At 38.9% G+C, this 25,548-nt stretch overlaps 1 protein-coding gene across 1 annotated transcript; it reads left to right on the top strand.

Moving 5' to 3' along the window:
* Positions 1-9,637: 9,637 nt before the first annotated feature.
* Positions 9,638-24,605, top strand: LOC131086968 (carbonic anhydrase 3-like). The gene is made up of 7 exons (XM_058030277.1): positions 9,638-9,683; positions 10,568-10,765; positions 17,504-17,622; positions 18,433-18,525; positions 19,377-19,442; positions 20,311-20,466; positions 23,502-24,605. Exons 1-7 carry the CDS (start codon positions 9,638-9,640, stop codon positions 23,619-23,621), a joined length of 798 nt encoding a protein of 265 aa, XP_057886260.1. The 3' UTR covers positions 23,622-24,605.
* Positions 24,606-25,548: the final 943 nt, after the last annotated feature.

Here is a 25,548-nt window from a genome sequence, read left to right as displayed (position 1 = left end):
GGAACTCAAGGAGTAGATGAATTCCATTTATGCAAGCATGGAGAAGTTTTTGTGACCAGTAAATAAGCACCATAGCAGTGCCTGGTTATAACCAGACAGAAGAAGACAAGCTGTTGAACATCTCCTTGCTCCAGCTTCTGATTCACTCTGTGGTCTATCTGATGCACAAAAATGTCAAGCTTCCCTAGCTGGAACCGGTGAAGGGAATGTGAGAGAACATTCACATAATCTTAAACTAGGATGTGGAGTTTTGCCAAACAACCCAGATGGAGAGGGCACAAGACAGTATTACCTGAAGAAGCTTTCCTGTCTGTGTCTTGTCCCAGGCAATCTCTGTATAATCCATCTATCCTGTTAGCAGTTGCTGGAATTTATGATCTGGTTGTAATTTTTCCATTACTTCATGGACACTTAATTAAAGCATGCAAATTACTTATTTACACTTACTTCACTTGGAAAACACCCCTAGTTGCAACTGGGGAAGGAAATGGCAGCATCTTCACCATCAGGCTAAGCCCCTCTCCATATACATTATTACACTGGCCACAGCCCAGAAATCCCTCTTGCTTATGTTTCCAAAATAATCTATGAATCAGTGTTATATAGCAAGCATCAGATCTTGCTGTGGACATGCTTTCTCCTTGTGCTTCTTTTGTATGTACTTGATAAGCTCTACAGAAATTACGCCAGCCAGTCTCAATGGCTGTCTTACTGCTTGACTTGTGCCAGGGCTGTCTCTAGCAGCGGGGTCTGTTCTAGAGTTTGCCTCATGGATGCAGGATTTGGGGGGCGCCTTCCACCTTTCCCTTGGCAATGCCTTCTTGCTTACCCAGTCTGCTCCAGAACAGGCTGCTTCTCTTCGCATGGGAGATGGTCACTGCAGGCTGCAAACTGAACTGGCAGAGCCAATGTGGACTTGTTGGATTTTTTGTCCTAGCAGGAAGATAGAGTTGCAGAATTCCCTGGTATTCTTTAGTTCTCTGCATGAAGTGAAGCAGCTGTCTGGTTGACCCATCTCGTCACCATACAGACTTTTGCAGGTGCAATCTTTCTACAGAAATGCATCTGGATTATCCTGCACTGCCATCTCAACTGTACCAAATACACAAGCTGTTATCCCTAAGGTGCTTCCCCACTCATCAAGGAATACACTTCTTGGGCACACTGCAATTGTTCCACCTAAACTGCTGTACAGTCACTGCAGTGAACCTGTTGGCTCCACAATTAAACTTGGGTGAAGTGTGTGTGTGCTTGCAGATGCAAGTATTTTCCAGGGCTTTGAAAGGAATTGAAAGGTAGCAGGCAAAACAATGCAGTTGACAGAAATGCCTGGATGGCATTCAGAAAGTATCCAAATGAGCTCACAATTATGTGCTGTAGCTGCACTGCATTGCAAAGTGGGTAGATGGGAACACATGCTGAAATAGACCAAGTGTTTTACCCACATTCCAGCCAAGAGTGCCAACATATTTTTAACATTCATCTAGATAGGTTTACTTGGGCTTTTATTTCTGGCTTATCCATGTATAAAAATTTTTACCTACAAATGTGACAAAAATACTGATGCTAACAAAATACACTCATTTCTTATTTCAGAATAGATTTTTGTCTATGTGGACTCTTAAATAATGTAACTGGTGGAGTAGAGTGTGCTATAGCAATTCTTTGATTTTGTAGATGAGTAGCAATAAAACCATAATAAATCCTGGCAGAAAGATATTTTATAGAGCTGTATACTCCTAGTCTGTAAGTATCAATTCCTTGACAATAGAAACTGTGGGGGAAAATGGGGATTGTGACATAATAGCAAAATAATTCAACTCAGTGTGTCATTTTTCTTATTTTGGCAGACAAAGATCTTGCTGTTGATAGGTTTCCATTCATGCCTACCATGTTTTCCATTGCCTGGCACAAATTTCAGTGAAGTGGAAGGCATATGACAAACTGGCTTCTTGGCTCTAACATGCCACACCAACTATGGCATGCCCAATGAAAAGCACTATGTGAATGTCCTTTGCACAGTGCCAGGCATGCTATGTGCAACCCACTGCAAAACAATACGGTGTTTTCTGCAGCTTCTTTCTTTGCTTTTTTACTTTCCACAGATTCCTTATAAAAATACAAGGTAGACTATATTAATGTTTGCACAAGGCAAAAAACAATAATTCCAAAACAGTTCTATAATTTGGTGCAATTGCTCTGAAGTCTGCCACTGCACTGAAACACAGTTAATGCAAGTATATCTTAGCCTGCTCTACTGACTGAGCAAATCTAGTGAGCTCTGCTTCTCCTTGCCTGTGGTGCTCCAGCCCACTGTCTTGCTGGCCCTCCACTGCACTTGTAATGCTTATTCAACATCTTCCTTGCAATAGCAGGCTCAAGACTGGATTCTAGAACTACTTGCACAAGTGTTGAAGATGGAAATCATCATTCCTGCCAACCTGCTTGCTATGCTTTTGTTAGTGCAGCTCAGTGTGCACCACAGCAAAGGCATACTGCTGGCTCAACTAATTTGCTGTCCACCAGGATCTCCACATCTTTTTGTACAAAGATGCCTGCTGGCCAGTCAGCCCCAGCCCATCCTCCCCAGGTGCAGGATTTTGCAGTGCCTTAGTGGAACTGCTTCAGGCTCCTGTCAGGCCATTTCTTCAGCCTGTCTGGGCTCCTCTGGATAGCAGCTCATTATTTCATCCTTAAACTTGATGAGGGTATATTTTGTACCATTGTTCAGGTCATTAAAGTTCTGCAGTAGTAAGAAAAATGAAATCTCCTTCCAGAAAAATAATGGATACTCTGGTGCAGCAAATCTTGTTCATCGAATCTGAATAAAGTTAATATAAATTGTCATAATCTGTTTGACTTGTCTCTTTTTGATCATAGGTGTACAAAATTTCAAGGATGGGGAGTCTGTGTATACTGAAGCATTTTACCAATACTTTTAGAGGATGTATTTACTGACCTTGCCATCTAGTCTTATCACTTCTCTACTCACGGACATTGTAATCTGCCTTCCTTTTCTCCTCTCTGTTTTATGGACTCCTGGCAACAAGCAAATAATTCTTGTACCACAAATATTTTTTTTTCACTTTTTTTCTTCATGGTTGCTCCTTACCACTTGCCCCCCTTTCTCTTTTCTGCCTGTTCCAAGGACACCAGTCTCAGAAACCCATTTACCATGCTTAGTTCCCATTCTCCTTACAACAAGAGCCCCATATGTCCCTTGTCCAGGCTATTCTCCTTATGACACAAGAGAGGCTTCATAACCCTCTTCTTCCCTTTATTTCCTTCTTCTGTCTTGCTGCTTGGCCAATACAATAAATCACTCAGTGATTTATCCGTAAATATGCCTGTTTGGGAAGATGATTAGGGAAGACATTCAGTTTATAGCTGGGCAGAACAGTACTAACTGGTGTGACCAGCTGGCTGTTTATTTGATCTGCAGAAAACTGCAGAGTTATTTAGGCTACTGGAGTGCTACGGTGCTGCCCATTCCATCGTTATCACATTACTTCCAAGCAGAGAGAAATGTCATCAACATGATGTCATAACATTCAGCCAACTGGTTTAGGTGATGCTGATCCACACTTCTTAGAAATATGCCACAGTTCTGAGGTTGGATCTTTCTAGGTTAGTTTTGGGCTAGCTTATATATCTATATCTAATCTATATCTATCTATATCTATATCTATATCTATATCTATATCTATATCTATATCTATATCTATATCTATATCTATATCTATATCTATATGTCACAGGTACTAAAATACCTCCCATTTGTCAGCATATTTCCCTCATATTTCTATTCTATTGCATATTCATATTTTTCAGGTTGAAGAGCATGCCTACTTGTAGCACCGCAACTGACCACCAGTTCAGTAAGAACTAACAACACTGGGATTTTATTCCAATTAGTTGCTTTTCATGTACAGATGCCAGACTAAAATGTCACTTTCTGAGTACATCCTTTTGAAAAGCGGTGTTTCATTCACTTTCCTAAAAGATCATGTCATTGCTAGCAGCAATATTCCACTGTGTTGACTTATAATAAAGGAATGACAAATGTCCACTTAGTGTCTTTTCAGCCAATCACTCTTCTGGCTGTGAACAGCTGATTTTCAAGTTTTTGTGTGTTTATATTCAATAAAGATCAAACAATTGAACTATCTCTGCATCTTCCTTTCTTCAAGTAAAACTATAGACAACTTTGCCTGCTTCCTTTAGAAGCAGCTGATAGCCATTCTCACGAAGTGGGCCTTCATTCCTTTCTCCTGGTGGTATATTAAGTATAACAGTGTTTTTATGAAATAGCCAAAACTGGAGTTGGGTTGTGCTACATAAGTGGCAGCATGTGATGAAAAATAAGTCTGATCTTACTTGCAATTTCTATTGATTCAAATGGTAATGGAAAATGAATTTTCTGTTTTAATAATTTCTGTTTTAATAAAGGATTTTTTCTGTTTTTCCCATTTGAATAATTTTTCTATTGTAATAATAATTTTCTGCTTTAATAATTTTTTCTCAATCACTGTATTTCTTTTTTCACTTAGTTCTAAATAAAAAACATGCAAGGAACAAGATTCTTTGGATGAGAATCCTGCAATAACCTAATGCAGCAGATGCTGATTCTTCCAAGACCTCACAACAGAAATCACAAAGTACCACAGAACTTTCCTAAACTTTACTTTTCCATTATGCAAGAAGGTGTCTGCTATTCATTAACTTCTATGGTTACACATTAAGTCTTTTCACTCACTCCATAACTTGACCCTCTGTCTGGCTAGCTTGTGTTAGAGCTTTCTCTCTATTTTATCATTTTCTCAGCAAAATGACAGAATGTGGAATTTTTGTAGATAGACATGAAAGCATCATAGTTGCTCAGATGTGTGGGAGATACAGAGATAACCTGAAAGAATAAATTTACCTTTATATTTATAATCAAAGCAAAATCTAGACATTCTGATCTGATGAGTTTTGGAATTACACATCTAAATCCAGGACTGATGATGCAATTGCACTACAGAGAAATACAGGCATTCTTAGATTGAAAATGTATCAATCTGATTTGAATGAACAGCCTTTTATTAAAGCACATTTGTCTATGCTCTGTACTTAAATTCAGAATAAGCTTCAAACATTTCTCTATCCCCACTGTCAAATCCCTAGTTTTAAAGGTGATTAGTATTATGTGGAAAAATATCTATCTGAAGTGTAAAGTCCAAGCATATGTCTGAGAAGTAAATATAACTGCCCAACCTAAATCTCCTGGCCAACTATGTGCCTTTGCCTCTTTGAACAGGAATTACCCTTGTACTTGGTCAAAATGAGACTACAGGCACTTGTGTTAATGATCTTTTGTCTTATGCATCCAAAAGGAGAAGTGAATAATCGTGAAGGATGGAAACAATATACAGAGGTGATAGGCTGCTAATCAGTCAAGGATCTTGCACTAATTCCTGGTCCCTTGAGCAAAGCCTAAATAAAGTCATTTGGGAGGAATCGCTATGTCAGGATTGCTAGAAATAGCAACCTCCTCCACCCTCTGGAAGTGAGTTATGAAACATGAGCAAACACAACCTCTTCATCTATTTCTGGAAGTAATTTTTGTATCTTTGTCCCCAGGACCATCAGTAGTATCAAGGCTTTGGCTGATGGATCCCCACAATTGCAGATCTTCCCTCCCACCATGTTCCTCAGAGTTTTCAGTTTGCTGACACAGAAGCAGCTTTTGTAAGCACTTCTCCATGACATGTAAGGAAAGGGGATTCATGTTGCACTTTCTGCCCTAGCACTTTGCCTCTCATTAGCTATACTGCAGAATTATTTAAGTTCTGATATATTTCAGCCCTTCTATAAAGTTAGGTAAGGTGCAGGATCTGGACCATAATCTTAAAGTACTGAGGTTCACCCTACATCAAAACCATTTCATGGACTATTTAAAGGCATTTGAACCATAAATGTCTTCTGATAAAGACATGCTACAGTGAACAAGGTCGGAGGAACAGCAAGAGCTGGGGTATTCAGACTGGGAAGTGGGACTGCTGTTTAAGTTTATAAAGATTGTGGGTTTCTCTTCCAGACCTTTCATATGTGTGTTTGGATCTTAAGACTAAGAATTTTATCATATCACTTACTACTGGAGATTGAGGATAAAAGGTTTATACAAGCTTTAGATAATTATTCTGGTAAACTTAATCACCTGTTTAACACTGGACTAGTTCTTTTCATTTCTGACTTCCATTTTAAATTCAATACAAATTAATATAAACTATACCTAAGTGAACAGAAGTGACGAAATTGTGGGATTTTCACAACATGCACACTTGGCTTTTATGAAGTAATGACATCATTCTTACTCAGTGCCAGAGCACACATGAGCAGATTGATCCACACTTCAATAGAGACTCACATTTCAGCATATATGCCATCTGGGTAGTACTTGCAGCAACACCATAATGGCTAACTAACTAGGAACCTCATAGGAATCTATGTATTGAATTTGTGTGTTTATTTTTTCATGGACAGATGCTGTGGGATGAATTTGAATCTCACTTCCTGAATGATCTTCATTTCTGAACTCAAAGATTGTCTTTTAAATCACTTTAAAATTAATGATGAAGCCTGTCTTACATTTTTTTGATAAATCTGACTTTAACATTATTTAAAGCACCAGTAGACTTATCAGAATTATGGTCTGCCCTGAAATAATTTTCTGCATCTCATCAAGATATAAGAACAACAAAACTTGTTGGAAGTCAAGATTATAGGGATTTTTGTACATGGCATGAATTATCAAGAATCCTGGAATCCTATCTCTAACTCCCTCATTATTCTGCTTTGTAACCATGAACTACTCCCAGTGTTCCTGATGACCTAGCTGCTTCCCTTCTCCTTTTAGACCACCTCTGCTTGAGACCAAATTCAATCTTGACCTTGTCTTCTATGCCATCTATGCCATCTGCATTTTCTTAAAACGCTTCTCCTGTACAGATCATGTTCAATAACCAAGAGCCCAACGAATACTTTTAAAGGCTTTCTTTTTACTGGCAGAGAAGAGCAGTGTTTTTAAGAGATTCTACACAGGTCTTTTCTGAGAATGAAGCGAGTATTTCATCTGGAGGGAGGTATTGATGGACACAGGATACTGAGGCTTGGGGAAAGGAGCAAATACTGAGGAATTGGGGAAGAACACTGTTCTGAATAAGGAAGAAGATCAAAGTAGAAGAAGCCACTAGAAAACCTCCTGTCTCACTTTGTCCTCTTGATGACCCTCAAGTCCTAGAGAAAAAGAGCTTAGTGAAAGCAGATATACGAAAGACATTTGTTTTTCCTCAGAAATAATTTATTTGCTTTAAAGGTCTGAATTAAAGTGTCTAGTGTTAAAATATTTTCTTAGATTGCTCCTTCTTTCTTTCCACAGCCATTTTTAGATTATCTAAATGTCAAGGAGTTCAGAACACACGCTGACTGAAAAATTGCTGTGCATGAGAGCTCAGGACAGAAATTACAGCATCTAAAAACTCCTGAGTCTTCCTACTCAGGCCATAAAGTACAACCCCAAATATGTCCATTAAAGTCTGTTTAAAAGACACAGTACTTAATTGTCACATGCTCTCTATCTGGAGATTTGTCTGTGGGTCATGGCAGTGAGAAGATGCTCAGAAATGGAGTGAAACCTGAGGAAGAGGTGGGAAATAGTATGTGCTCTGTCAGACATTACTACAAAGCTCAGTACCTTGTTGATGTCTCCACTTTTAATACGGCAAAGTCACTGGAATACCTTCCAAACCTTGATTTGTTATCTTGCCTCAAATTGTTCAAGGAGAAGTTATATGTAATTGTTCATTAGCTAACGCTTCTCTTTAGCTTCAATAACTCTTCCAATTTGTTGGTGTTTACCTCTCTGATGAAGTGCATAGAAAGACAGCTGTCACTTACCCTCTTAACATTTGTTTGCTATGCAAAGCACACTAAGCTTTTATAGTCTCATCTTATAAAAGAGGCTCTTTAATGGCCTTGTCTCCCCTGCACCTGTTGCAACTCATCGTAATTCAGCTCCATGAGGCCAACAGACCTGTCTCAGAGGTCACACCAGGGTCTCTTCAGCTCCAGGGACATGTCCTTGGTTTGCTCCGGGGTTTTTCTGTGAGCAGTTCCTGCCTGGTAATACTTTTTGACATGTTATCACCAACAGACCCACTCTTCCTTCTCTTTCACTTCCTCTTCATACCAGAAAAAAATCTTTCAGCTAGGGCTATGATTCAAGACCACCGTGTAACACCTTCAGGTACTAAGTATGACCCACTGTCGTTTACACAACATTCAGGGATACTGATTTTTTCTGCACTATGACTCCACACTTCCATCCTGTGCCATTTGCATTTTTCTTCAACCAACTTGTATGTTTTTACCTCATTTCATTATAAGCAAGTAAAATAAGCTCAATCCTTCTTATACAGAAAGTCTTCTAAAATTTAAATCACAGTCATTCATCTTTCAATCTAGTGTTTTTTCTTCTACTTAGTCAGCCCCTCATCGATTTTACACCATTGGTGCTAACCTCTGTCTTTATCTCATCTGGCAATTCTCTGTGTGCCAGAATAACAAATATTTTTAGAAGTCATTTGATTTCTGTGTGTCACATAAGGAACACATGCCTGCTAGCAAGTATGATTACAATTTTAAGTGCAATCTGATGCATAACACCCTGCTAAATGAAAGGAGAATTAGAGCTGAAGCAAAACAAACAGATCCTATGCTTAATTTGATAATAACGATTTTATCTGGAGCTGGCAGGAACTGGATCTTCAGCTATCTTAATGATTTCCATTTACCAAGAAACATTGCAGTAGAGGAAGCAGCACCTTTTTAAAGGCTGGAGCAATTAATACCACTGAATTTTTGCAGCGAAGCTGTTTATGAAGGCAACGGGAGACTGCACAGCAGGGAGCAGCGCTGGAACCCAGGCGAATACACGGGAATTTCCTAGGGAAGGGTGCGAACCTGTGATAGCCATTTGCACAAAAGTCTTGGACTCATCCCCTCACCCCCTGCTGGCCCCTGGATCAGGGCTGTGCCACACACCAGGAGGGAAACGCAGCTCCAGCGCGGCCTCCTGGGGAGACACCCAGCCCCTCCGAACCGCGCAGGCCTTACGCCAAAAGAGGCTTTCTGCAAACAGCCCTGAAAAGCCCCGCCAGCCTGCCTGGACCTGCACGCTTCATTTCAGCACTAGCCCGGCTAAAGCTCCCTGGCTGGCGCATGGATGCGCACCTATTTCACTTGAATTTGAAAACTGTTCCTACGTTGCCCGTGCCTAGTGCTGGACATTCGTGCTTTTCTATATTTCCATCTCCCCGGCAGGCGTTGGCAGCCCTTTCCCCGCGCTGGGCATTCCCGGCGCTGTCCCGGCCGGTTCCTTCCCCCGCATTCCCGGGGGACAGCGGGAGCGAGGCGGGCGGGCTGTCCGAGGCAGCGCCGCGCTCCCCGCCCCCGGCTCCCGGGGCCCTCCCGGCTCCGTAGGGCGGCGGGGACGGGCATGGATTTGGCGGGAGTCTATAAAAAGCCGCCGTGAGCCGAGGCCACCGTCCTGCCAGAGCCGCCGGCAGAGGCTGGGGCGCGGCGCCGGCACCGCACCATGATCAACCCCAACTACTACCCCTGGGGCTACGACAGCGATAACGGTGAGCAGGGGGCCGCGCCCGGCCCGCTCCTCCCGGCACCGAAACCGGGGCGAAACGGGGACCCCGCTTCCCGAGGGAGCATGGCGGGGACACGGGCTCCAGGCGGGCCCGGGGCTCTGCAGGCGGCGGGGCCGAGGCCGCTCGGTTGTCGCTCTCAGGCACGGAAGAGGCGAAGCTGGCGGAAGGTCAATGGCAGGGGGTCTTTGAGTTAAATAAAGTCAGTTTTCCTACTGTTAGTGTAAATTAAAATTGGACATAGCAATATGTCCAATTTAGGCCAGCCCTAATGCAGGAAGAGCAGTGCTGGGCTGCAGGCCCCGCCTGCCTGGAGAGGTTGGGGTATTGGTGGTCTCTTGTTCCCGCTCTCTCCTCTGCTGCAGGAAGAACAGTTCAGCATTGGTCCGGCTTTTTCCACATGAACTTCTTGGTAAAACTATGATGATAATTAAATCCACGTTTCAAATTCTTGGCATGTCCAGGGTTCAGGGGCCTTTTCTCGTTCCATATGGCTACATGGTCTCATTTCAATCATTTGGGTATATCCCATCACATTTCTAGCCACTGCTGGACTTGGAGTATATACCTCTGGTTTTCTTTCTTGGCATATTATCATTCTCCTAGTTGTCAGTCTTGAGGTTGCTGTAAGAGTTTAGGTTCAGTTGAAGGACTCTAAGTATCCAGTATTCCAGCTAGAAATCAATCTAGTTGTTTTTTATACAATGAAACTCTTGACAGGGCATGAATAACAACTAGGCAATTACTTACTAATGCACTTAAATTATGTTCTATACTTAAGCAAAGCCAAGCTTGTGTTAATTGTAACAAGTATAATTCATATCTCTCTGGAAAATATTTTCCTGATATTTTTCTGTACTTTTTTGTAGGACCAGATCAGTGGCACAAAAATTACCCTTTTGCGAAAGGACGCCATCAGTCACCGATTGAAATCAATAACAAAGAGGTGCATTATGACAGTTCTCTACTACCATGGTTTGCTAGTTATGATCCTGGTGCAGCTAAGACCATCCTCAACAATGGGAAAACCTGCAGAGTTGTATTTGATGATTCATTCGATAGATCAGGTCGGTTTTGTTTTCATCTCTGTCATTACATAAAGGTGACTGTTTCTCAATTTGCATGGCAGAGCCTGCTCTGACTCTTCAGGCCCTTGGAAGGATGCTGTGTACTGCCTGTGTGTGATGTTACAGATTTCTATGACTGGGTACCCTGTGCTGCTGCTGCTGGCAAAGTCTGAGTCTCCTTTTAAAGTTCATCAGTAAAATCCCAGGGAATGGAGAGAGGCGCAAAGAAACTTGGTACAGGGTGATTTAAGGTGTAAGATAAATTTCTGGGGCTGCAGAAAGTCATTGCAGTTGTGTTGCTTTTCAGGATGAAGGAGGCCCAGACTTTTTCTGTGAGAACTGAGTTCCATTTTGCCTATTTGAGATGCCCTGCAGAACATCTTAAGTTACAATATTTAAAAACTCTGTCCATGTAATTTGTGATAAATGAAGTAACAAGCCAGATGTTGCCACAACGTCATGGTATTTAATCAGTTGAAGCTCTTTTTGGCATTAATGGGGTTTTGTCTTAGTGAAGATTATAGGGCTGATAAATGTAATTGTGTCAGCTTTTATCCACTTGCATCTATGACAGCATGCAGTGTACAGACTTATTTCTTGTCTGCATTGAAACTTACACTTTCTATATGACTAGGACTGACAGCTCTAATTACTATGAGAAATCTTACTCATAGATTGTTTCTTGTTAAGTATATACAGACGTGGATTTAACTTAATAGATTTTTAACTAATTAGTTGGGTTTCATGAAACTGAGGATCAAAATGTATGTATGCTGGACTAGTTAATATACTATCAAAACTCAAATATTGCTGTGCAATCAAGAGTTTTGTAACTTTTCTAGCAAAGTGGAAATTTTCAATGTTATTTGAAGAAAAATATTATTAATGTCAGATAAAATGATACACAAGTAAAGAAATGTAGCTGTGGCATGTGAGATCTCCATGACTATTACCATTTTTTACCATCTGTTGTATTTGTTAGAACAGCATCAGATATACCAATGGTTGCATCTTCTGCATAAAAATAAAAGTGTAAGCATTGTGAAAATAACTCAGATTTTGAATGGTAGGGAGTATCCAGGCACAGCAATCTACAGCATGGATGCAACGCTCACCACAAAGAACAGAAAGTTTTCAGAATGTTCTGAATTTTTTTTCAGATGAACTGCTTAGTAACTGTTGTGTTTTGATCTCAGAAATAAAAAGCGACTCACTGCAAAAAAAGTAGGTGTATATCTCAACTCTTTGAAGTCAAGAAACATTCAGTGTTTGTTGTTAGGTCTCCTTTGTTATACCATTGCCTGCAGAGTCTGTGGGTGGTGTTCTTTCTCTAATATAATGCTAATTGCAGGACGAATTCCACTGTGCATACTCCTACTGACTTGAACACATTTTCAGTTTTTTAGGATATGTACAATGGCTTATTTTTTATGTAAAAGAACCACCAGCTGCACAAAACATACATATGCAATAGCAATCATATAGGAATGAAGCTTTTATTCCTTTGGACAAAGATGCTCATTCTCTCTATGCCTGTGTATATGTCTATCGCTCTCTATCTGAATTATTTCTGAGTTAACCAGAAAACTAAGTATTTATTTTCCTGGCTTTTTTCAGTTATAGTGGTCATACCCATATCTGTACTTCTGTCTACATTTTTATTAGTTTGGATAAAATAGATTGCTGAATAAATTGCCAAGGTGAGTGATGAAATCAATTACTTTGGATGTCTCCAAGTTTTACATTCATTGTATATCCTGCCAAGAACATTTGAAGAATTCACAACTGAGGACAGTTTCTTTAATTCAAACAATTGAAGTATCAATATCATCCAATGTAATTCAGGTATTATGTTGAAAATAGGCCTTATTACTTTTATGCTTAGGGTTAGCTTAGTGGAAGCAATTGGAGAATTTATTTCCAGCTGTTTATGAAGTCTGATTTACTTTGAGAATCTGCTACAAAATTGAAAGCTTTGCTGACTTTGCTGACAGATTAAGTTGCTGTAGGAGCAGTATCATTCCTCTGCTGCCTATCCATACAAGTCAATGGATTTCTGTGGATTCAGTTTTCTGTCTTATTGTACCCATGTAGATGGATCTTATGCACTGTAAAATGATTGCAGGTGGGGGCTGGAGTCTGAAAATTGAGGAAAGAACTGGGAGCTGAAATCAAACCTTCTAGGTAGCTGGGCTCAGTAGAACACACCAGAACTTGGGTACTTTGGCAGCCTACCACTGCTATGTTTGCTATGTTTTTTTTTGCCTGATTGGCAATTCAGATACTCTTTTAGATCCAGCAGTGACCCATTTTTTATTTGAATTGGGGCTGAAATCTTATTTCCACTATCATAATCCATTTATTTCTAAAATTCATAAAATATTCATATCAGAGAAGTGTCCTGAGAGCTTCTAGCTGGTGGGACTCTTGTCATGATGCTCTTTGAGATATATAACTTCCTTAAAGTTAATGACTGTTTGGCTATTGTTGTAATACCTTGGTTAGATGGTTACACCAGTGTTTGATTATTTGAGAAACAGTAAAGATACAAAAGTCTGGTAATGGAACCCTGACAGAGCAACTGGACAGAGATACACTAAGGTCACATGGATACCTGCCTTCATCTTCCCTCTTTGTTCTTTTTGTTGGCAGTTCCTATGGACGTTCATCAACCAAACAGATTCCTACTTCTTCTTTTACTGGCTTTCAGATGGGTGACATTTAAGGGTTTGGAGTACCTCACTGCAGGCACACATTCTTACAGGCTTACCTTGATGCTGTTTTCAGAATCTTTCCTATCAAAGAAAAAAGTGGCTTTGAAAGTAGATGATGCAAAAAAAAAATAAAAATAAAAATTAGAGAAGTCAGAGCTTGTTGCTAATGGGCTCTTTTAGCATGGCCAGGGCTTGTGGCCAGCATTTCCTCAAATGCCCCTTTGTGGGAAATCTCATTTATTTTTGCAAATGAAATTTTTCATTATCAACTTCTGGTAAATAAAACATTCATTTTTTTCACTGGTATTATAGAGTGAAGACAAACCCTAGTAACTTTAATTAAACCAGGGGAAATCTGTCCATAGACATTCTAGTTTTGGTTGATTCCTGAAAAATGTTACTTAACATTTTGTCTGCTGAATTTACACTGTAGAAAATCAGTAGCTGTTACAAAAAAAGCACCACTAAATCCCAGTACTTTTTTAGTTGTGGTACCACTCAATGGCTGCACTGCAAAAGGCAAAAGGCAGCAAAGTTAAGTTCTTCCTTCAGTGTAATAACACATCTGTCATTTGTCATGTCTGCATGAAGGTATTGAGAACTCCTGTACTTGGGTACAGGGAATTTAGGGCTTGACCTTCTGTTAACTTTGAATTTCCATTGTTAGAATTAAAAGTGCTTGACTTCTAATTCTAGTCAAGGGCCTGCTGAGGCTACAGTTACACAGAGGACTGACACTTCTGCCCCTGGAGGTGGGGCAGCCACACAGATCACAAATGAGTATGATTTGGGAGCTTACTGATGAACAGGCTGTGATCCAGGGGCACAGAACTGGCAAAGATGTGTTACAGTGTAGGTGAGGGTGGGTGGCAAGCTGACAGACTTCTGTCTGACACTTCTCTTTCCCAGTCTTCCCTAAAAGAGTACAAAGTTGCATACAAAGGTGGTCCATATCTATTCAGTGCTTGCTTAAAAAATATTTCAGTGAGAACTGAAATTTGATTTCCAAAAGCTTTTAGGAAACACATTTTATCCCTGTAGTTAGCTGGATGATTTTAGTGCAGAGATCCTCTTCTGAGCAGAGGCTTTCTTATGACTTTTAGAATGTGACACTGATGTGAAACAGCTGTGGGTTCTGTACTGCACTGTTAGATTCTATTATGAAGCAGCATAACAAAGGTAATGTATCTTTTCAGTTGTCATACAGTAGTACATTGCTAATTTAATTCCATTGGGGTTTACCAGTGCATTTTATGGATTTGGCAGGATGTGTGATCATAAATCTTCCTAGAACAGTCATTTCTTGTCACGTTTATAAACACAATGTGTCTCATGAGTCTGCTTTGTTCTCTGTGGGTTTTTTCACCTGCCTTTACAGCAAACAGGGAAGACTTTTGTATAGGCATAACTTTGCCAGTTTTACTTTTAGTGAGGGCAGATGACAATTGACACTAGCACAGATTAACAACCAGATCCCTACAGAAGCTGCTCAGCAAGTGGATGCACATATTTGAAAAGCTTCTTGTCACTTTTCTGTTGTCAAGGGCACCCAGCTAGCTGAGATAAAGTGACTGGAGCAGCCATCTCCACTCGGCTGCATGACACCTTCTTTTTGCTCTGTCACAGAGTGAGAGACAGGGTTTTCTTGCCGGAGTTACATCCTTGTGTGCAACACTTGCCCTAGTGATTACATTGGAAGTGAAAAAAAAGCCTGTTCTTTTCTTAGCCCATTTTGTCTCATGCTGCTCAGCTGATGACAGATCAAATAAAAGGTGAGCTTTTTTCCAGAGCAGATGTCCATGTGTGTGTCCATGTAGGATTGTTCCATGATAGATCATTCTTCACTGTGGATGTGGGGGGAGCACAGAATTTGAGCAAGACAGACTGACATTTTTATGTCTGATATCAGGCACTGATGGGTCACTGAGGGTGATGTGCAAACCCATTTGGAGTCAGTCACTGAGCAATGGGATGAGAGTTTGCATTAATAAGGCACCAAAAAGAAGCAAATATTTCTCTCCCCTGTCTTCCTGAGCTGTTTTGTGTATTCCTGCACCTGGGCAAATTACATTTTGGTAATTCTGCCATGACTCTCAGATATTTAAGGTGAACATTTCCTGTATAACAATTGTCAGAAAAATTCCCTCTTACATTGCTGAAAAATAATGTCAAGACACCATCTCTTCTTTTATAAACTTTATTTTATATTCTTTTTCTGTCATGTGGTTGTGCATTTTTGTTTACATAGTATTGAAGCCCAAGAGGATAAAGATATGTTTAGAATTTAAGTTCCAAAGCACATGCTTAAAAAAACCTTACTAATTTTGAGCTATGCAGACATAGTTTGAAATTTTTAATGTTTTAATTATTGGAGAACATAATTCTTGTTTATTTTTGTTTATTTTTCCCTTTTTAAAATGCAGGAAGATTTCATTTACTTACAGTGTCATTTCATGTATTTATATGTTTAATACTACACACTAGTAATTAGAAGAAAGGAAATACCTTTTTGTCCTTCAGGAGATGTTGTTTGCATCATTCTTTCTGCTTAAAGTGTGCTAAGTAAAAGTTACTGCCTATTTATAGATGAGTAAAACAGGAATGTGTTGGCATGAGATGATGCAGAGCTTCACCTAATGCCCAAACAAAAATGTCTGCTGATGGCCCATCAGTGGAAATAATTACATACTTTTACCTTAAAGAGGATTACTTGGCCTTACAGATCTATTCTAATGGAGAATTGATGGCCTTGTCTGCTACTACTCTTACCCTGACTGTGTTCACTGCAGTTATGAATGTCTGTGGGAAGAAGTAAAAGGATTTTGTTGAGAAAAACAGCTTGCTCAACTCCTAATGCTGTATTTCTTGAGATGATAATGGATTGAATTATTTTCAGATTGAAGGATATTTTTCTTTGGCATATAAAGACCAGTTCTTGGGAACTGCTGAAAGTTTTATAGGAATGCTACAGATTCAATCCTCAAAAAAAGTGAATGAGAATTAAGTATCTTCTAGTATTTGGTGAATGTAAATATGTTTTTCTATTTAACTGATTCTTTCAAATAGACCACCTTCATTCACAGTATTATTTATAAATGGTAACAATATTTAGGAAACATTCATCACTGGCTGGACTTTTCTTTAGGAAAATAGCTTGCATTCTCAGTGTTTGCTTTTCTTTGGTTTATTTTCTGCATTCTTTCTCCTCTTCCATAACTGGAGGGAGCAGCTATTAGAGCAGAAGCAGCATCAGTGATTTCATAACTCTTTAAATAAATAAGTCATAGCCTGCAGTAAGATACACAATTTTGTAGTGTTTTCTGGTAATTATTTTATCATCTAGCACTTCAGTAGTTGATCTTAATCCTGGTTATATTTGTGTACTTTCACATCAGCCAATCCTAGATTCAATTCAGGGGGAGATTAAGACATCTACATTTAGGTGTTTTATTGTGGGATTTTAAAAGTTGGTGGATTATATCTAAACTACCATTTGAGGCAGCAGAGTTGGAGTTCAAGGAATCCAGAGAGCAATTCAGTCTGTTGAGTGTCTGCTTTAAGGTAAGCAGAATTACTCTAGAGGCTTTACTGTTCAATTAGGGGTTACTTCAGTTACCCAAACACAGGCATTTTGTGACATGTTTGATAAACTAATCTATTTCCCCTTGCCTCCAGATATTGCTTTAGAATGTACAGTTCTTCCACAGATCCTGGACTAGATCTCTCAGTCCTGTCCAGATGTCTCAGGACTATTCCAGAGACACATTCATGTAGCTGAATTAAATCAGGGATCTCTAGTGACTGTAATGGAAGCCTAGACACAAAAGTTCTCCTCTGCCTATAGGTGCGCATGGCAGAAGGCAGTTGCCTGACACGTGTCTAAAATCAGTGCGGATTTTCAGAACACAGGGCATCTGTACAGCAAATATGTAAATGCATGAGTAAATATTGTAGATACATGAATTTCATTTAAAAGCATTGGGAGACCCTTGAGTCTGATGCTGTTGCAGATTATCAATTGCAGTGCTGAGAGGTGGGCCACTTCCAGGAGTCTACAGGCTGCGGCAGCTGCACTTCCACTGGGGCTCGTCTGACGACCACGGCTCGGAGCATGTCGTGAATGGAGTCAGGTATGCAGGAGAGGTAAGACTCACTTCTTGCTTTAAAACAGGGCATAAAATAAAATTTGACACTATTGTTCTGTTGGGATAAAATTTGTGATTTCTCTGTTTTTCTGGGAGTTCTTTCTGTTTATTTATCTGTGCCTTTTTATTCTTACTCCCATTGATTCTTATAAATCAGGTTGAAGTCATTCTCACAGCAGGAGAAAAGAAGAATTCTGTGTGAAATGAAGGTTTCCATATTCTCAAACCAGTGTGGTGTGAAACAGCATAGCAGTCCAAACTTCCTAAAACAGTATTCTGAAAACACAGGATTATAGTAGAAGTATAAAATTGCACTGATAGAAAGGGGTGGGAAGAATGAATTATCTTGATACTTGAACACCTTAGGATTGTAAAGAACATGAGAAATGTAGACTAGTAATATACATGAACGACATGCATATGGATTCTTTGATAGAATTGCTGTAATTCGAATGCCAAATGGAAATGAGTCACATATCAGTAGATGATGTCTGAACTGCATGGTCTACCTGATTACTTCAGCAACTTTTCTTCAGCTTTAAGATGAGATTACAGTTATTTTTTTTCAATTTCTTATTCAGATATTTATAGTTTATTTTAAAGCAAACTGTATAATTATGCAATTAGATGATTAGATATAACTGTTAGATGACTTTGCTGTCCCTTTTTCATCTCTTTTTTTGGAAGACCTCGTTATCATTCCTTTTTCCCTTAAACTTACACAGTTATGTGAAGAACTGTAAATTCAGCCTTCTGATGGCTTGCTGTTGAATAATGGGGCTTTTTACATGTTTTCCTCTGTTTCAAGCTACATTTGTTACACTGGAATCCCAAATACAGTAATTACCTTGATGCTAAGAGAAGAACTGATGGGATTGCTGTTTTGGCCATATTTTTGCAAGTAAGTAGAGCATGCAACCCTTCTTTGCATTGATACTATGAAGTTTCTATTCTTAGAGGGTTAAAAAAAGCCAAAACTCTCTGGTGGGTATATTTTCTAGGGATCCTACCACATTGAAGGGGTTGACTTTCAGTAATGTATCCCTTTCAAGTTACAGAGCATGAGTCATATTATCTCAAGTGGTATCCAAAACTACACACACTTGTCCCTGCAGCTATTGTGTCACTATGTGGCTCATGGAATGGGGACGTGTGTCAGAAGTAGCCCTCTCACCAACAGCAGTCAGCTGTCTTTTTTGCTAACTGGGGACAGATTTCAAGGACATGTATCTCGTCTAGGTTTTTCATGAACTTTCTCTCAAACAAAATATCTCACAGGCAATACATATTACTTATCGGGTTTTTTTCCAATCCTTTCAGGGTCATGCAGCATGAGCCTGAAATATTAGCTGTTGCTCTCTCTTGTTTAATTCATATTCACTAGACACAGAACTAGAGATGGAATGCTGGATGTCTTTTTTGAGATCAGCAATTGCAAACAATATATCTGACCATGAAATGTGTGTTGTGAAATTACCTGTTATGCTAAAATTTCTAGTAGTGAAACAATTTCCCCATTTATATCATAATATCTGTTGGGAGATACAGGCAGGGGTAACAGACAGAAGACATAGCTTACCAAGCTGGTAGGGGTGATAGGTTGGGTTAATACATTATAATTTTATATTTGACAGATGTTTAGATAGATGCTCATAAGTTTGTAGTTGATAGATGCTCATACAGAAAAATAGTAGAAAGAAGAAACCTGGTCAAGCAGAACTCCTTGCTTAGCTCACATGTTGTTTTTTACAGGTAGGGGAAACTCCCAAACCAGAGATGAAAAGAATTCTTGAAGAAATAAATGCTATCAAAACAAAGGTAATGATGTTGCGCTTTTCATTATAGGAAGATTGCTCAAAGTCTCAGGACAAAAAAAAAAAGAATAACAATGTCTGACTTCCTAATTTTCAGATTCTGCTCTGCAACATTCCTAGAATATATTTGGGACTAAAACCAAGCTTTTCCTTAACATGAAAAGTCCTTTCTTCCATTTACATAAGAGCCTTCTTTGACTTTAGAAGGGCATATGAGTTTGGCGAAAATGAGCAATTTACCCAGTCTTTGCTCACCTAAAAACTAGGCATGTAACCTTATTGCCTCAGTGGGCAGTGCCAAATAAAGGGCATATTTAGAAATTGGTCCATTTGGTCTTAATATATAGGCTGCCTAATGGATCTCTGGAAATGCCACCGACTAGACATTTGTGTCTGAGATAACATTATGTGATAAATCTCACATTTCATAGGCTGTCTTTTTTTTATTAGCACAAATATTATAAAAGCAGTACCTGTCTCACTTTATTATATGGTGACCTAATGCAATATTCAATAGATAGAAAGAATTTCCATAAGAAAGGAGGCCAGAAGGAGGAGTATTTCTGCACAGAAATGAGTGAAACACATTGGTACTGGATGCTGCTTCACATGAGTTAGCTGAGGTACAAGAAGCAGCATAATGGAGTTTTCTGTTTGATCATGCTTCTCTGGGCCCATCTGTGATGGTCATTCAGTCCCCCTGTCTCACTGCACCATTATATCTTGTGTAGATCTGTGCTTACTTTCCTCAGTTCATACATTTGCAGTATCTGAGTCACTCCCTGTTTCTTAAAATAACAGAGCTGCAAGCAAATCTTGGCTAGATTTGTTGACGTTTTCTGTTTTGTTGTGTTTTTGTTTTTATTTTAAAGGGGAAAAATGCTCCTTTTCCAAACTTTGATCCTTCAATTCTTTTCCCTAAATCTCACGACTACTGGACATACCATGGATCTGTCACTACTCCACCTTGTGAAGAGTGTGTTACCTGGATTATTCTTAGAGAGCCCATCATAGTCAGTTCAGACCAGGTAAACTTCACCCTTCATTTTATTTACATGCAATAACCTGAATTTATTTTTTTCACAAGGAAAACAGTCATTGGATTTGTGAGAAATTGCAGGATTAAAAGGAGAGTGAAGAACCACCCCACATCCAACACCATGGTAGTTCAAGCCCACAGACATCAGAGAGCTTTTTAAATCAGTTAAAAACATAACACAGTGTAGATGGTCAGGGTTTTTTTCAGAAATATCATTTATCAGAATACAAATGTTATTGGATTGGTGATTCTATCTGCCCTGTATTGCAGATGGGAGTAAAGTTGCAAGTGTGGAATTACATGCTTGATACTTGTTTCTGGAAGGCATACCAGCTAAATTGTCACAAACTGGAGCAACATCATCTAACTACAATTTATTGTTAATATCAAAAACTTCTTTTGTCACTTACTGTAAAGAAGTATTTCATGTTAATTCCTATCCTAATTTCCCCCCAATCTACTTACAGGAATTTGAATGCCCTCTTTCAGCTCATTTCAGCCTATGATTCTACTCTTACCACACAAGTCAGTTTTCTCACCTGAGGTTATTCCTCTAGTCAGCAGACTAATGATGCAGTACCACAGATTTCAAGGCTTCAGGATACAAAGCACATGAACATTAATCAAGGGACTGACATATTATGTAGGTATTATATTTAGACACAAAACTTCTCATTTTAAGTTTTCAAGATGATAATGTGTTTAGTGCATTCGTTGATGTGGATGTTATGACAAAAAGGAAGTATTTTTATTTTCTAGTACTTTGTATTTAAGTGGCTCTTTATCTTTTAAGTAATATTACTCAGGTATGATGAGGAACTTAGCTGGCAATAGATGAAATATGGTAATGTGTTCATATAACTTAAGGCTTAATTTTCTGAGCTTATTGAATTGCTCTGCCTTCTGTTTCCTTGTCCATCCAAAAATTAAAATACAGGGACTATTTTAAAGTGTGTACTTCCGTTAAAAATACAAATATGGTCTTATTGGTTCCTACAAAATGAATCTTCTTAGATGTTTATATTACAGAAGATCAGCTAGAGATTGTATTAGGAAAAGTGTAGTCATTATTGAGCATCTCTGATTTAAAATGCATTTTTAAAGAAATAACTAATCACATTATTGATCCAGCTTCATGAAAATACTTTTTGACTACAGTTTTGTTTGGGTCATGGTCTTTTTCTCATCTGTTCTAAAAGTAATGAGTTTCGGGAAGCATACAGACTGTTCTTTAACTGTCCCTCCTGTAGAAAAAATGGAGCATTTTAGTTAAAGATGAAATTGCTACATAAACACGAGACATTGGCTCTTACCCTGAGGTAGCTGCTTTTCAGGCAGAATTGGCAGCGTGTGTGAGTTATTGTCTAGAAATACAATAGAAATACTTCCCTCACTCCAGAGTGCCTGCACTCTAAATAACATATTCATAAGAGGATTGTGTTGCCAATTATTTCTAATCCTAGACAGTGTAGTACCATGGCAGCCTCATTAATAGTGATTATTTTAAATGTGTGTGCATTTGCAGTGGATTTCTTGGATGCTTTTGCAGCCAGATGGTAACCATGTATTAGCCACAAGGGGAAGTGCAAATCAGTGCTCTGCAGGAAAATCAATTCACCAGAAATCCCAGGGAGATACAGTGTGGGTGGCCTAGCTGCTCAGATTACTTTTAATGAAAGAACAGGAATTTAACTGTGGAATAACTCTGTCTAATTGCAGACTAATTTTTTCATCTTTATGTAATCGTAGCCTGAATACATGTTGGTTTTTACTGAGTAGAGCAGATCTACCACAAATAATAAACTCCAGCACCCTTCTCCAATAGTAATTGATCAATTTTAACAAAACTGATGAACAATTTTCATCTCTTCCTGTACAAATTATTCTTCATCTGAAATCTGAAATTTAATTTCAGAATATTAATCCATTGAATGCTTATTATGCTGGTTATAAATGTGATCCTATTGTTGTTCAGGCAGACTGAGATGGCCAGCTTTTCGGAGCTGTTCAGTGAATAGTAATGTTGAGATGCCCAAGCTAGCTCAGTCCAGAAACTGGAACAAGTTTAATCACAGTGAACCTAGGCTTTACAACCTAGACAGAAGTTCTGCTTGTATTGGCCTTGAAGTCTGTACTGAAAAGTGGATACATCAGCATATTGAAGCTCCTGACAGACAAAGGAGATGCATCCTTGCATGGGGCTGCGTTTTCAAGTTACGCATGGGAAATGTGTGAGTGCGTTTCACAGTAAGTCATTCAAACAGGGACAGGTTCAAGTGTCTGAATCACAGCTGATGTGCTTTGGGTCTAGTGCAGTGTGTGGTAGTGACAGCAAATTATTATAGGGTATCTGTATACATGTTGCATCCTTTGAAAATTAGAAAGCAGTACAGAAAGATTATTAAATAGTTTTGATGAGTATGGGCAGAACTCTTCATATGGCATCCTTCGAAAAAGGAAACATACTTTGGTATGGCCAAGGAGATTCAAGCTGCAGACCTTGTTTACAAAGCATTTGAAACCTTGACCAAGTCTTTATCCAAGTTTAAATTCCGATTCCTGTTACTAATAAGGAACTTCTTGTGTCACTGCAACAAAATATATCCTCTGCTGCAGACCTACCATGAACATGAACAAGTAGTTTATAATTCAGCTTTAAAACCTTGTAATTCTAAAGTATTCTTAACAATCAGGCACTAAGTCAGGGTTAGAGTAGGAGAGGTTTATTACAGCACGTGCTACTGTATTCACATTTTCTGAGTGCTTCCCACAGTTTCTGTGTGTGTACACGGTTCTGCAGACAGTACCTAAATGACACTGTTTTTCACAATGCTGTTCAAATAGGACCCATTTTTCTGTTTGGATTATTCAGAGTTCTTTTGATGGTGGGGTGAAGGACATCTTCACAACTTTGAAGGAGACTTTTTTCCCCAGCTGGACCAGCCTCCTTAGTTTAATTGTTGGACTGTGGATTTGATCCCAAAGGATTTCCATTGGCACACTTCAATTTTTGCTCTTCTGCAGATGGCAAAGCTCCGCAGCCTCTCCAAGAATGCCGAGAACGAACCCAATCACCCCTTGGTTGATAACTGGCGCCCGACTCAGCCGCGGTATTTCAGGATGGTGAGCGCATCGTTCCTCTAGGACCTGCCTCCTCTTGGGTGGCTCTGAGAGAGGCAGCCTCTAGAAATAAGAGGTGGTTTTGTTTGTGTCCTTTGCTGCATTTACACAGAACTCCAGCTGTAGGTCTGGATGTTGAAACTTGAGTTGTGGAATGAGAATTTCACTTTCGGAGGATAACATTTATTTAGGCAAATCCTACTGTTAAAATGGAAGTAGAGAGTCTGTTGGTTCTTCATAACTGCTTTAATATTAGCTTTTAATAGTATAAAGGAAGAAGGAAGATGCTACTAATAATTACAAGACAATTTCCTATTGTGCACATGGCCCTTGATGCTTGTCTGATTGCATGCTGAAGAGGTTTCAGTTAAGAGAAGTAATTGTTTTCACCATTAAAGACATATTTTTCAGTAGATGTTTTCAGCATTACCCATATCCAGCTCTGAGCTCCACCAGTTTATCCACAAGGCATTCTTGGAAATTATAAACTCTTTTGGTCTTTGGTATGTAAAATATGAAAGGACAGGAAATTTTGTTATAATCACAAATAAAGAGCTAAACTTTTACTTTCTTAAAACAATGGACAGGTGAAACAGAGGTCTATTCTGAAAATTGTATTCACTGAGTTATATGTAGTTAAAACTATGGGAAGGGGGAAGAACTATTTCTTTTTGTGTCACAACTGGTTCTCTTTATTAAAAGACTAATTTCCATTTTAATATTGCAGCAGTCAAGGTGACATAAATTTTGTGAAGTTGCTCTTTGTATCCTTCGTATATATTTTATTCATGTATGCAAATAGCTCTTCTGTGTAAAAAGGGTGTTAAAATAAGAAGAGTCCTTAGTCTTTTTAATTATTTTTGAGACAAATTCTTGTTTCATATACAAATGTAATCAATCCTGCTGTCAATGAAGTTTGTGCATAAACATCTGAAACCACAGTTGGACTCTTAATCAAAATGCAATTGACCAACATGTTCTTGTCTCTTGTTTTGGCACAAAGAACAATGAAACAGGGTTTTCAGCCTCTAATTGAATAACGCTATTTCTGCATTAAAAAGTTGAATAAAAATATATGTTTACTTAAGATTTTTTGTTCTGTAGTTTTTTTACTATTAAGAAACATGTAAAAGTAACAGAATTTTAAGGAAAGACCTGTAAATGTCCTCTGTGTTATATCTTTATAGAAACTGATGATGCACAGTATCTTTTTCAGATATTTGTTTGAACTACAAGAGTACTGATTTCACATGACCCCAAAATTGCCACATCCTTGAGACATCCACATCTATTCTTTTAGTGAGATCATCTCTATTCTGACAATAGCTTTCTTGCAACATCATATGAATCAATTTCACAAGTTGATTGCAGAGTGGAAAAGTTCAGTCTGTATCCAAACCCACTAAACTGAAAGGTAATTTACCACTGAGCTCAGGAAATACAAAGCATGTGCTGCTCTGGCAGTGCCTGGATTCTTGGCTGCCATGTTAAGGGGCAGGAGGACATTGCTGAGCCTGCTGATGGGAGAAGGGTAATGTTCCTTCATTACAAAAAGGAAAATTGAAGCAAAAATTGATTTTCCAAAATGCTTAGTTTGTTGTGAGTTACAAGGTAAGTTGTTTTATAAGGTTCTTTATTAAACTGAGTTGCATATCCTATAGCAGGTGTTTTTTTTTTCCTTGCAATTCATGGTTTTGCAAATCTGGAACATGTAATCTCAGGGGTTTTTAATGATATGGTGGCTTCCCAATCATGCTTTGCAAAGGAGCTATAAATGCAGGTGAGGTAAGCAGCATCCTCCAGACCCATGTTTATTCATTTGGAAACTTAAAAGCTGAAGTAATCTCTCGAAAGAAAGTGTCATTTGACTCTTCCATGCAGTTGTTTTCATTTTATCTGTATTTATAATTAGTAAAAAGTAGACTAAATTCGGCCCAGGAGAGCTGCAGAT

This window comes from Melospiza georgiana, chromosome 1, assembly GCF_028018845.1.
Source record: "Melospiza georgiana isolate bMelGeo1 chromosome 1, bMelGeo1.pri, whole genome shotgun sequence".
Taxonomy (NCBI): domain Eukaryota; kingdom Metazoa; phylum Chordata; class Aves; order Passeriformes; family Passerellidae; genus Melospiza; species Melospiza georgiana.
This window is presented reverse-complemented; position numbering and strand designations above follow the sequence as displayed.